This window comes from Poeciliopsis prolifica, unplaced genomic scaffold, assembly GCF_027474105.1.
Source record: "Poeciliopsis prolifica strain line A6 unplaced genomic scaffold, Auburn_PproV2 SCAFFOLD115, whole genome shotgun sequence".
NCBI lineage: Eukaryota > Metazoa > Chordata > Actinopteri > Cyprinodontiformes > Poeciliidae > Poeciliopsis > Poeciliopsis prolifica.
In genome coordinates this window covers 342,079-355,789 of record NW_026562490.1, presented here as the reverse complement: position 1 = coordinate 355,789, position 13,711 = coordinate 342,079, and the positions used below count along the sequence as shown (strand labels likewise).

The window sequence follows — 13,711 nt, the reverse complement described above, 5'->3', positions numbered from 1 at the left end:
ATGAAAGGATAAGGAATCCTAGTCAGAAATTATTACATCTTAAATTTTTCAATACATCATTTTATTAAAATAGGAACATGTGATCTACAATAGGAGGGATGAATTTCCTAACCTGTCTTCCCTTTCCTGCACCTGAAAAGCCTCCACTCTCTTTGTCATTGAAGCTTTCGCTCATGTCGGCCAGGTTTGTCATACTGCCTCCATTGGTACCATTGAAGGTGCTGCTGTTCTGCTCAATTCCTTTAGACATCTCCTGCTGACAGTCCTGAATCTGGGATAACTTGCCGCGAGCCTGCAAAATACAAAAACACATATTCATACAAAACCTTCCCTTTCTTTCACAGCCATGTTTTCTGAACGGCTTTCTTTGTGCAGCCAAAAAGAGTAAATGTTTTTGGGTGTTCAAACGTCTATAAATTACTAAATGTGAAAAGTTAAGTAGCTCAAGAAAAATACAAAAGAATAAGTGTAGCACAATTTTTGATGATGTTAATTTTTTTTAAATAAAATTCACCTATGCAATAAAATTATTTTTATCACCTAGGTATGCACTATGTTCAGTTATTTTTTCCCCCTATTTTTGTGACCTTTAGTTACTGAAAATATAATAGAGTGATGGTTGGTGTTACAATTCAAGCTGTACTGGAGCCTTCTGAACGTCTGGAGGGCCTAAGTTGCTGCTTAAGTTCACTTATGTTTTATTCACACCGAACGTATTTCATGCATCAAAAACTCGTCCAATGCTTCAAGTTTCATGCATGTGCACTTTGAAGTCAGAATCTTGATATTTTGCTCTAGGTGCGCTTTTGGACGAGCCAGCGTTTTCTGTTGTAGGTCTCGTACTATGGCAGATGAAACTGAGAAAGTGCCACAAACATATTATGTAGTGAAAGCTTCTGCAATCTTAACTGAGCCTCAGATGTCTTTGTTGAAAATTTTGTGTTGGATCTGTTTATCAAACAACGTTGACAACTGATAACGGCATGACGCGCACTGGAGCCTCGTGCCTTTTGTTCTCTCCTGGTGACTTTGAACAATGGCAGATGAAATTTTCTCGAGGTTTTGTTTATTGAAATCAACAGAATGTTGTCATAGGGCACATGCTTGAATTTACTTGATAATTCAAAGGTTTTTTTGAGTTTCACAAGTTAGCAGTTCACTGGCGAGGGTTGCTATCAGTGCTGTTTTTGTCTCACCTGAGCCCAGTTTGATGGCTGTCTACATTTTACTCAGGTGTACTCGTCTATTCACAACTGAAGCTGAACTGCTTTCCTGATGGGCAAACCCGTCAGGAACCGCCCCCTAACGGGGCGGGTCTAAAGTGCTGTCACCAATTGACCATTGGAATGTGATGAGCTCTAGTCTGTGATGATACAAAAGAAGTTTGATGCAGCTGGGAGCTTTATTGGGGAAGTTTTTCCATCTTGATGTTTAATGGCAAATGGCCAGATTTAAGGCTTGATTGAAGGCCAGAATTAAGGCTTCCTATGTCAAATGCTTTGACATAGGAAAATTCCTTTGATAAGTTTCATGCCTTGAAGTTCCTGTCAAGGCATGGAACTTCAATGCCTCGAGACTGTGCTGACTGAGATTGAAGCCTAGTTCTCAGAAGCTGTAGGATGAGTTCGCTCAGATATTAAGACATCAATAATGTGTAGATGATGGTTTCCAGTTGAATCTCTCCAGCAGCTTTGATTCAAAATGGCTGACTTCCTGTTTGGCTTGGACTATGGCTCTGAAAGACTTTTTTGTTTGTCCTGACAATATACACATTTGTACCAAGATTCATAATTCTGGGATAAAGCATGGCTTGGGGTTGATTTTTATTAAATATTCTGGGGAGCGCTGTGGAGGAATTAGCCTACACCTACTTATGTAGACACATGAAATTTGATACACTTGTAGAGCTCCCAAGACACACAGAAGATACAATTAATGTCATAATGCACATCAAACAGGAAGTCTGCCATTTTGGATTGAAGATCTGATTTTGACCCCATTTTTGCCGTCTATAGCCTCTGCATTTGATCAAACTCATCCTACTTGCACTGGATTCCTGTCAAGGCATGGACAAGGATCGAGCTCAGTGAGTTCGGTCCAGGTTGGTCCACATGAGGAATCTAGAGCCAAACATATGGCAGTGGTGTGACCTGTCAATTTGCCGCACTGCCACGGCAACACCCTTCACTGAAAGTTTTTGGCACTTTAAACAAGTGGGACTTGTCATCAGTCATCTGACATAAGATAATCTTAATTAGGTCAACCGAGTCAGAGATGGTGATTTCCAAGTAAAAAAAGTAACTTCCTGTTCTGAGGCGGAGGGTCTTAGATGACCCAAGAATATGATGACATAGGACCGTCAGGGATCCAAACAGGATCACTCATGCCAAGTTTGGTGCCTCTATCATCTTTTTATGTGAAAATTATAGTGTTTCGTTTGTTTTGGCGAGTAGGCCCAGTTCGCCGCTCTGCAACGCCGCCTGAACATATACGAAAAGTCAATTTTTTAAATAAAGTCTAAAACCCCATGCCTTATCTGCATTCTGACCAAGAAAGAAGCCGATAGGTCAAAATCTGTAGGAGAAGTTTGTTAAAGTTTGACGTGAGTAAAAGTGAAAAATGGCAAAAATTTGACCTTTGACCAAAATGGCCGCCACCCTGTGCATTTTAGGGGGTACCTCCAAGAGACTTTTTTTCTTGATCCAGAGGGTCTACCTACGTACCAAGTTTCAGGTCTTAGATTTCAGAAAATTTTCCTTGGAGGACAATTTTGGGTCAAGGTCTGTGTCTTTTCGAACATGTTAAAGGCCCCAAACCGACACGTAAAGTGGCAGAAAAATAATTTAAAAACGAAAATAATAAGAAGAAATCCTGCAAATTTAATAGGCCTTCGCCAGAGCTTCACTGCTCGGACCTGATAATTTACAAAACAATTGCAATAGGCCTTCGCAGCACTTTCGCTGGTCGGGCCTAATAAAAATCACAATAATAATAAATGCTTTGATTACAATAGGCCTTTGCAGTGCAGCGCTTTTGCTGCTCTGGCCTAATTAATCAAAGTAGAAAACAGAGAACAATACCTACTTGGTTGATTTCGTCCTGAGTCGACTTCAGTGAAATGATGATGGTTTCCAGTTGAATCTTGCCAGCAGCCAGGCTCTGTTCCAGCTGTCTCTCCTCCTGGTGTAGATGGTCCAAGTCAGCCTTTGCTCGGCTAAGCTCTTCCTCCTGGTTTTGTAAATCTGACTCCTGAGAATGGATCTGTCTCTGAAGAGTTAAGATCTATAAGAGTTTATAAGAAATTACATTAATGCTTGCAAAGTTTGTTTCATAATGGAAGTATTGTTTTTTTCAGATGTAGTGTACAATACAATTATTAGGCCCAAGCAGTGAAGCATTGGCGAAGGCCTATTGAATTTGCAAAATTTCTCTATTATTTTTTTAGGTCTGAGCAGCAACAGCGCTGCGATACTATTGTAATCATAGAATCTCTGAATTTTAGGATACTGCCCCACTAACTAGGGGGCATTTAGGTCTTATCATATTCAAAAATTCACCAAACTTGGCTGACGCGTCAAGCCTGTGTGAAGTCTGTATTTTAAGGTTGTCGCAAAAGAAACGGCTAAACGGTGACCCCAGAAACTTTCAAAATACTCTCTGCTGTGACTTTACTTCATCGTAGAGACATGAAATTTGATACACTTGTAGAGCTCCCAAGATACACAGAAGACACAAATAAAACAGGAAGTCTGCCATTTTGAATTGAAGATCTGATTTTGACCCATTTTTGCCATCTATAGCCTCCGCATTTGATCAAACTCATCCTACGCGTCATGATACACAAAACTCATAGAGGCACCAAACGTTCATTGATTGATCATCATCAGGACTCCTACAATGGTAAAATGGTCAAATGATAACATCAGTTAGGCCACACACCCTGAGAACTTGAAGTGTCATGTTTTACTGTGAATGGTCACTATCTTACCCATTTGTCCTAATCAACATGAAACTGTGTCCAAAGACAGAAGACATGTTGGTATGTCATGGATTCCAACCCAATGCAGCAGGTGGGCGTGGCAAAGTGACCTGTAAAGCCGTTGCCATATGTTTGGCTCCGAGTTCTACAGTTTCAAGCTGAGCTGGTCTAAACTCACTAGGATTATGTCAATAGCGGAAGGAGGAACAGCTCATCCTGCTCTCTCTCGTCCTTACTGATAATTCTGCCTGTGAATTATTTTTAAAGTGAGTTTTATAGTTATATTTACATTATTGACATCTTAACTGGATCACTCCAAACCTAAGGACTGGGGGATTTTCTTACTTTTATTTTTAGCTTACTTTCTGTACCTCCAAGTTAAACCAGAGCAAACTGCCTCCGGCTGACCCCAGGGACATGAGCAGTATTTTACGACTTCAGTCTATAGAAATGAAGATTAAAAAACTGCTGGAGGTGAACTTGAGATCAACGCTACCTATGGAAATGAGACAACCCTTCCTCAAATCAGCGGAGAGGTGTGCGCCCTGCACCGAGCAGCTCACCCTGGAATGCTCTGGGTGCCAAGCCGAAACGGGAGTCTCGCATTGCGGATCTGTTGAGACGACTATCAGGGAGAACCCCGTACCTGGACGAATCAGCGTGGCCGTCTCTGAGCCGAAACCGCCTTCTACTTCAACGCCTGCTCTGCCAAAGAAAGATAAATAAGCAGCTGCAACCAAAACACCTCCACCGACCCCGCTGACCCCGCTCCCAGGGACAAAGCAACCAGCACGAGCCTCAAAACATTCTGACTCTGTCGGAATCCCACAAAAAAAATGATTTTCTACACTCCAGCCTGAGCCTCTGAGTGAAACTTCGCCTTCAAATATCAACAGTGAGGCAAGACCAACACATCCATCCCCCAAAGCTCCAAAGGACAAATGGACCACCAGGAATACAAAAGGTATCCCAAAAGTGCTTATTGTTGGAGATGAGGCAGTAAAGGGAATCAGTGACGTTTGCAATCCCAGGAAAACAAGAGTGATGTACAATATTTTCCTGGTGATCAAAAAAAAATTTCAAAAAATATTCCAAAAAATATTCCAAAACTGTATCTGATTTAACCAACAAACTGCTCTCTGTAACCACTGATCAGCCAGATATTGAGACTTTAGTTGTGCATGGTGGAGCCAACGATCTGGCAAAGCAAAAGTATGAGATTCTGAAAAAGCACTTTAATATTCTTCTGAACACTATAGAAAAATTAAAAATGAAGTTATTTCTCAGTGGTCCAATTCCATCACCTCAAAGGGGAGCCGAAAAATACTCCAAGCTGGTCTCGATAAACAAATGGCTGATTAAAAGCTGCTTTACCAGCTCAGTGATCTTCATGATAACCTCTGGATCTATTGGCAGAGCTTTCACCTTTTTGGAAAAGGAGGACGCAATCTTAATAAACACGCAAACCTTTTTTATTTTATCAACAAGGACAGCGACGGGATCACTGCTTCAGAAGAACAGGCTCAAGGATGTCTGACTAGGATGGAGTCCGCCCCATATCAGGAGCATAATATTCCAAAACAAGCTGATAAATCAACTGGAGACGGCGTGACTGCTTCCCTTTCTCCTTCCCCCCTCCTTCTTATATATTGGATAGTTGAAAAAAGATGAACATTGATTTTAATATGAACATGTTTTCATATTAAGATGTTTGATAATAATTTATCTTCATTAATAAAAAATAAACACATGTTTTTTGTAACTCTGACGGGGTGTGCATAAAACTGACATGACAATGTAATAAACATGACAAAACACCTGTCAACATGAGTAAGTCTTCATGAATATTTATGACTGTTATGAAGTGGACCTAAAGAGGAACGATCTAAAATCAATGCACAGCTTCAGTTATTACAACTAAAAACCAGCGATCAGCCCGAAACCTGGGAGTAGTGATGACCTCTGACCTGAACCTTGCAAGCCACATAAAGACAGTTACAAAGTCGGCCTTCTATCACCTGAAGAACATCTCCAGGTTTAGAGGACTAATGTCTCAGCCAGATCTACAGAAAATCATCCATGTGTTTATCTTTAGTCTCATTGATTATTGTAACAGCGTCTTCACAGGCCTGTCCAACAAATCAATCTCCAGCTGCAGCTGATCCAGAAGCTGCTGCTCCTGTTCTCACTAAAACCAGGAAGATAGAGACATAACAGCAGTTTTAAAGTCCCTCCACTGGCTCCCTGTAGCTCAAAGAATAGATTTTAAAATACTGTTGTTAGTTTATAAATCACTGAACGGTTTAGCACCACAATACATCAAAGATCTGCTGTTGTTGTATCAACCTTCCAGACTCTCAGGTTCTGGTTCTGGTCTGCTCTGCATCCCCAGAACCAGAACCAAGAGAGGAGAAGCAGCTTTCAGCATCTATGCACCAAAAATTTGGAACAAACTTCCAGAAAACTGTAAAACAGTAGAAACCCTGACTTCCTTTAAATCTCAACTAAAAACACACCTGTTTAGAATTGTATTTGAAATGTAATATGTAACAATGTATTGTTTATTTCATGATGCATGACTTTGTGTTCTTGTGTTTATGATGTAAAGCACTTTGAAATTCCTTGCTGCTGAAATGTGCTCTACAAATAAAATTTGATTGATTTGATTTAAATTCTGAAATAATTAATAATTCTTAATTATTGATGATTATATAAAATAGTTGAATGGTGAATCACAAGTTGAAAGTACTTTAATCTGGTTTGATTACTAAAATTAATGAGTATTAAGTAGGTATGGTTGAAAAAAAATGTATTGAAAGATGATAGTGTTGATTTATAGTGATCATATAGCATGTAAAGGACTGAAATCACATAATAAGAGAATAGGGACAGTCTGTGGGTGCAGAGGCAAGCCTGGACATGTCTCGAGGATGGAAATTCAGAAACTAAGCCAGGGGCTTAAGATAAACAAGTAAAGCAGAAGTGGACAGGGCGATGACCGAATATGGGAAGGCATGGGACCTTCCATGAGGTAATCAAATGCTTGAGAAGTCGCGTACACCGTTTCCCCATACACAACAGCTAGGGGAAAGAGTATAAATAAACAGAGAAGCAGAGAACAGTTGTTCTTCGTCTCCAGTGGATCGAGCTGGCAGCAGCAGGCCAATGGACCAACAAGAAGCTGCGCCCTGGAATCGGAGGAAAGTCAAGCCGTCACACCACTGAAAGAGAGACAGGACCCGATGTCCACAGCTCTGGCTCCTGATTTGATTGTGGCTTCACACTCAAAGATCTCAAGAATCGCTGCAACGGACTTGGCAATTGGACAAAGGTCACAAAAGTGATGAAGATTGGGATGTTTGGAAGACAAACAACCAACTTTGCTTTGTTCCTATTTGAAGGAGGATTTAAGACAAGATTCTGTCCAAGGATATTCTGTTGCTGAGATCCTCCATCATCTGGGTATGAGTCTGCCTGCACCCCAAAGCCTTATTTAGTGTATTGATGGCAGTTTAGGGAAAAGAGTTAGGAGAGGTTTATGTTGATTTTATTCACATTTATTTTGTTCCTAGATATTTGTAATAATTGATAATGAATCTAGTTGTCATTTACTCCTGCTTGAAGTTGCTTAAATAAACATATCTTTTTTTGAAATTCTAATGAGGTTCGTGGACATTGAAATTATTTGAGTCATTTTGTTGGTTATGGTTTTTCTACTAATGTAACATCCATGTACATGATTCCAGAAATGTGGTGGCTTCGGACTTTCCTTTAGTTGTTACGTAGATAATGACCCTGGGACTTACAAAGTGGCTGAAACTAATCTAGCCATTAATAAGTGCTCGTTATTATTAGAGAGGGGGCTACCGCTAACAGAAGTGGTTATTGGGGTTATGCAGTTGTGAGGGCTACAGAAAATGGTCCTAACTTCTGGATTGTAGGTAATTAGAGCTAGACGAGTCTCTGTCGTCACCAGCTTAGACAGATTGTCCCTCTCAGGCCTTCTGCAGGGTAATAGAGACTTTCCAGACCTGTTGATGGATAGCTGGTCAGTAGTCAGCCCAAAGGGGTTGTGGGAATTAGGGCGGGGCTGGCTATTGCGTAATAACAAACACTCCTCTCTACCATGACCTCCCCATGAATTAATTTAATCATCTCATTTGGAAATGTTTATGGTTAATGGAAGATTGAGCCAGTCATTTGATGTCAGTTTATCCTGTATAAATTGTAAATAATTTTTCCAACTACAATACAAATCACTTTTTGCTCCATTTTTCTGTCTCTGGTGTGTTAAATCAAACCTGATCCTCCCTGAGTTTTATTTTTGTGTTTTCTGATAAACAGCCCTTTATTTAAAATATTGATTACCTCATTTTAACATGAGTGGAGCATCATAAATGCTACACTAAGGTGCAGCTTGATAGGTGAATGTAATTGTATATGTCAATTAACATTAAGATAAATATTCATTAATATTCATTAGCATGTCCTTTTTAATTTAACCAAGTGTACATGGGGAACTGTATAGTTTGTGTTTGTTCTCAGACCTATAACCAGTACCAGTACTATTTAATATTTCAATGTCTTTCAGAACTTTTCAAATGTTTATCAACTTTCTAACCGACGCCTTCCTCACTCTTATTTTTGTGTTTTTCAGCTGCTGCTCAGCGGTTTGACCTATAGCTGAGTGTCACGCACAAAAGCGAAAAAGGTTGTTACAGGGAAGCGATAGAGAAATAAACAATGAAGCCCAACAGGAAACACTTGCTTGTGTTTAGTTACTGGCTTAATTAACCGGTACAGGGCTTGATTTATCTAACAGAAAGTGTTGTTATGACAAAAATTACCTTTGTGCTGACTAACGTGGTAGTTCCTGTCTATCAGTTTCATTCAACCGGACATGAGGTGGGCTGCAGGCCAAGATCCATTTCTTGCGTTATTCCAGACTCCTTTTTTGGTTTTGTAAATGGAATAAATTGTATTTTGCCCTCTGTATGTGCTGGGTAACAGCTGTCAGGATTGGATATTTCCCACTGACAACTTGGACCATGATCATCTATCATTTTCCTCAAAATCTCCCTGACCGCAGCGTGCTTGCTGCAACAAACACTGTCAATATTGTCGGAGGTCAGTTCCTCTAAAAAAGTGGTGTGTAAAGGTCAGGTGTGTTCAGAGAAACAGAAACCCAATTTCAAAGTGTGAAATTACAAAGTCAAAATTTTTATATATAGCAACTTATAACAGCTTGATTGTGCTAAAATTGCACTATGTGACACATAAATTTGTATTTAAATGCCCTTTTAAATGCTAATTTAAAGGGGCATTAAATTAGTAAGCAAAGATGCTTACAGGTGATTCAAATTTCTCATGTTGCTTCCTTTGGAAAAATGATTGCCCATCCTTGGTAAAGTAGTCCAGGCAAGGGTTACTGTATATTTTTGATATGTCACAAATTTAAATATTATTTTGCAGTACATGTTCATATCTTAACTGTAAAATCATATTTGCAAAATTGTTCTTCTTTCCTCACCAATTGAGATTCTTCCTTGCACTTCTGTCGTACTTCATTCAACATATCTTCCAATTTATGCTTTTGCTGTTCCATCTCCTCCAAACGGTCCTGAGCATCTTGCTTCTGTACCTCCAGTTCCTGCATATCGGTTGTCTCTCTGTCCATGTCATTCTGCATCTCCTGATAGATCATTAGTTAAAACAAAAAATTATAAAACCAGTCACAGCCCCTGTAAATGTATCCATAAACTCATGGCTAATAATTTTGAAAAATTAGAAATGTAGAACACTGTGAAAATGTCTTCACCTGCACCTCAGCACTCTTTTGTCTGATAGCTTCTTCCATCTCCCTAATATCCTGCTCCAGAGTGTACTTCTCCCTGAGACACAAACACAATAATATCACTTTGCCACATCTAAATAAATCAGTATCATAATAATAATATCAAAATTAACAAATAAAACAGCAATTATAACATGTGTATGGGACTAGATGCAAATTTTAGCACATTTGGAAGGCATGGGTTACATACTAGACTAATAAACTGGTGTGTCAAAAGAATATCAACTAATTTCAGTTCAATTCAAAAATATCTAATTTGTCCCAAAGAGAAATTAAGCCCTTTCCCACCTCACCCCCTAAATCACCAAAAACACTTGAAAAAGTATACCCAGATGCTGTTGTTGAACAATTTGGAGTTAAAGCTAGGTTTCTTTATGAAGATGACAAGCAAAATTTTCATTTTTTTGTCAAAAATACTTTAATTGTAAGTAGTTTGTAGCTATTGTTTGTAACAAAAGAAACTGAAAAATTTTGCTTCACCCAGATTTTTCATTTTTATTTCTTGTAAATGCACTTTGAGTGTTGAATGTATGGACTGGAATATACAATAAATCTGTAGAATACAATATTCTGCTAATGGATTTCAAAATTGATCAAGATAGCACAAAAAAGAAAAATAATGACCAGAGGAATTCTGTCCACACAACATTACTGAGAATGGAAATTAATAATGATTATACGAATAAAATACCATATCTGGGGGAGGAGGGGTTAGTCAGACCTCCTCGACCTTCTTGCAATATGCTGTCCATCTGTTTGCCGCCATCCGCAGCCGCCCCAACCCCAAGCACTCAACAGTATGCTAGCCGTCCCACACCATTATCTCTCCTTCGACCCCCCCAGATCCCCTTCCTCTTCGCCCCCCGCCCTTCTAACCGTACACCAACTTCCATTCTGGCTCTTCGGTACCTTTAAATTCCCCACTCTGGCTGGAGCAGAGTACCACTAAGAGTTTCAGGTATTCTCAGATCCAAAGCTTGTCAGTGTAGAGGGGTGAAAACCAAGCTTCTAGAAAATAGACACCCCAAACATAATTTTTAATTTTGTATCTTTTAATTTCTTGTTGTAATAAGTTATTTAGCGTTGTTTCAGTTAGTCCATGCAATTCTCCACATGACCACTAAGGGCGCATTGCATTGGTGGCATAGAAAAGATTGAGGTCACAAAAAGAATTAATCTTCCGTTGGATGTTAATGAGAACTCAACGTGTGTATCTCATCTTTTCTGTGTCACAGCATCACACGTTGGACGAAGATCTTTTCTAATACATTACTCTGCCACCCAAGGTTGCAGGGTAACATCAGGACTCTTACGACCATAATCATCCACTCTGTGAAGTTCTGCTGAAGAAATACACCCAGTTTTGAAACATTCTGACAACATGTCTCTCTGTGGCTCTCCATTGGCAAGAACAATTCCTGTAAACACTGTTAACAGGACGTGTTAACATACAAGATGGCGGCGCGTGTGGACGTTGTTCCACACGTTGTTGTAGGCCATCTGCTGGGCCACAACCTCAGCTGTGTAGTCAGGGAAAATGGACACACGGCCTCCGTTGTACATCAGGGTGAATGCAACCGGCTGAGTTTGCTAGCCACATACCTATCGTTGTGAATCTTAGCAATGATAGCACATGGTCGATCCTCAGGCGATGGTTTCGGCCTAAGGATACGGTGAGCGCGGTCAATCTTGATGGGCTTGACAAATTATCCTTCCCAAGCACCTCCGATAACAGCCGTGAAACAAAGTCAGTAGGGTGACCCTGTTCCACACCTTCCTTGATGCTAAGCACCCTTATATTGCATCTGCGGGACCGACCTTCCAGATCACTTAGCTTCACCCTCAACAGGGCGCTCACCTCCCGGAGCTGATCACAAGAGGCTTCGAGGACCGAGATGCGGCTATCAGCAGACGACACGGCTTCATCAATGGTGTCGACTCGACTCTCTATCTCCCGTTGATGATTTTGGATGGCAGAGATAGAAGATTCAATGGCGTTGAAGCGACCCTCCATTGTCTTCTTAAGGTCATCAATATGATCGCAAAGCTTAGCAACTTGCACCCCCTGAGCAGTGATAGCACCCAGGATAGCGTCGTTGCTAGCTCTAGAACTTGGCTGGGCTGGCTCCTTCTGTGCCTGTCAGGATATGATTGACTCAGAAAAAGCCATTTCATAACATTTGGTGGAATGTGGTGTCAATCAAAAGTGGGGGCTCGGTTGAATAAACTGAATGCCAATATCACTAACAGATGTCATAGGTGTAAGACGTCTGTAGGCGATCTTCTTCATATGCTCTGGAATTGTGTACACTTGCAAACCTACTGGAATAATGTAATACTGATAACATCAACAGTTTGTGGGCTTCCTTTAGATCCTGACCCCAGGATTTGGATACTTGGAGATATTAGGTCCTTGAAATTGAATTTTTGCAAGAAATACTTTGTTTTGTTAACGTCATCCGCAGCAAAAAAATGTATACTTAAAAATTGGAAAACTATGGAGCCTCCAAACAAGAAGCATTGGATCAACAAACTGTTGTCATACTGCACTCCTGAAAAAATTCTCCGCTCGATATGTGGGACATTGGCGAAGTTTGACCAGATATGGACTCCCTTCCTGGACATCCTAACTAGATTGGACCTGAGAGATTGATCTGTATTGATTTTTACTGTCTTGTTTCGATCTTTCTAATATTTTGTTGTATTCTTTCTTTTAACTCTGGCCTTTCAAAAAATGAGTAGTGCCAAATGTAATACTGCTATATGTGTTGCTACATGAAGAGAGTGGGGGGGTGGAGGTGGGGGGGTTTTATTTTTAGAGGGGGGGAAAAAAGATAAGAAAAAATGTTGTACATTAGATGTGGATTTTGTTGGATATGCATCCTGAATAAATATATATATACAAAAAGTGGGGGCTCTAGGCTGCCCAATAAAAGGGTCATAATGGACATCAGCAGAGTTGAAACCCTTAAATCTCAGGGCCAGAAAATACAATGGAAAAACAGCATATGGGTGTCCCAGTGCAGGTCAAGGAGTTAAATGCTGTCGTAACTCATATCAGATTTGTTGTTTATGGCAATGCTGGGGGCAGAAGGATCCCCAGTAGCAGTCAGTAGTGCCAGAAATCAGAAGAAGCCTCTGACTAATGACACCGTTGCTGTATGATGACTGTCATAATATCCTACACCACTTCCCTGATGGCAGCAGGGTGAACAGGTGTTGGGCACAGTAATAGCAATCTTTAAAAGTATCCACGAAGAATAGACTTGATGTGGGAAATATTTATTTTAGATGTAAAAACAATATAGTAATGATACTGTAGGTTGTTTATTTTAATTAAGTATTTTCATGGGGATGTCGCCATGTTGTTCAAGCTGCAATGAATTATGGGTAAATAATGTCTATAGGTCCAACTGCCTGGCTCCTCCAGCCAAAACAGTAATGAGTAATGTTACTAAGCCTTTTCAAATTGGACAGAAGTGCATCGATCAGAATGTAGAAATCAACAGAGGTAATGAAGGTGAGAAGGACCAAACAGAGGAAAATGATAGAGTTGGCCGTAGGAGCTGCTGCTACCTTCAACTTCAGAAATAAAACAATGAATGAATTTGATCTGAGAATACCGGAAACATTTAATCATCTTCTGCTAGTCAGAGCCAGTGGGGTAAAGCGTACTAAAGAGTGAGCATTGGAGTCGCGGGGGCTAGCGTACCGTTGAGTGCTGGGGGCGAGCAGATGGACGGACAGAAGGCGGCGGACAGATGGACAGCGTATTGTAGCTCTGGTCATTATCCAGTAGGTACATCTATACCTTTGTGAGTGGAGCTAAACAGCAGTTAGAGACTTTGAGTCATTTGTACAAGCAAAACTAACAAAGT

General features: G+C 40.3%; 1 protein-coding gene across 9 annotated transcripts in view; it reads right to left on the bottom strand.

Annotated features, from left to right (window-relative positions):
• LOC129354663 (epidermal growth factor receptor substrate 15-like 1) overlaps positions 1-13,711 on the bottom strand; it is a 126,524-nt gene that overhangs the window by 33,924 nt on the left and 78,889 nt on the right. For all 9 annotated transcript variants that reach the window (XR_008605176.1, XM_055024137.1, XM_055024134.1 and 6 more), the window contains 4 exons: positions 9,798-9,870; positions 9,510-9,671; positions 3,085-3,282; positions 113-292 (listed from right to left, as the gene is read on the bottom strand). Coding sequence is in view for 8 of the 9 variants with exons in the window: in XM_055024137.1 (XP_054880112.1) it covers positions 113-292; positions 3,085-3,282; positions 9,510-9,671; positions 9,798-9,870 (613 nt within the window). In the remaining variant the exon portion in view is untranslated. The remainder of the gene's footprint in view (positions 1-112; positions 293-3,084; positions 3,283-9,509; positions 9,672-9,797; positions 9,871-13,711) is intronic.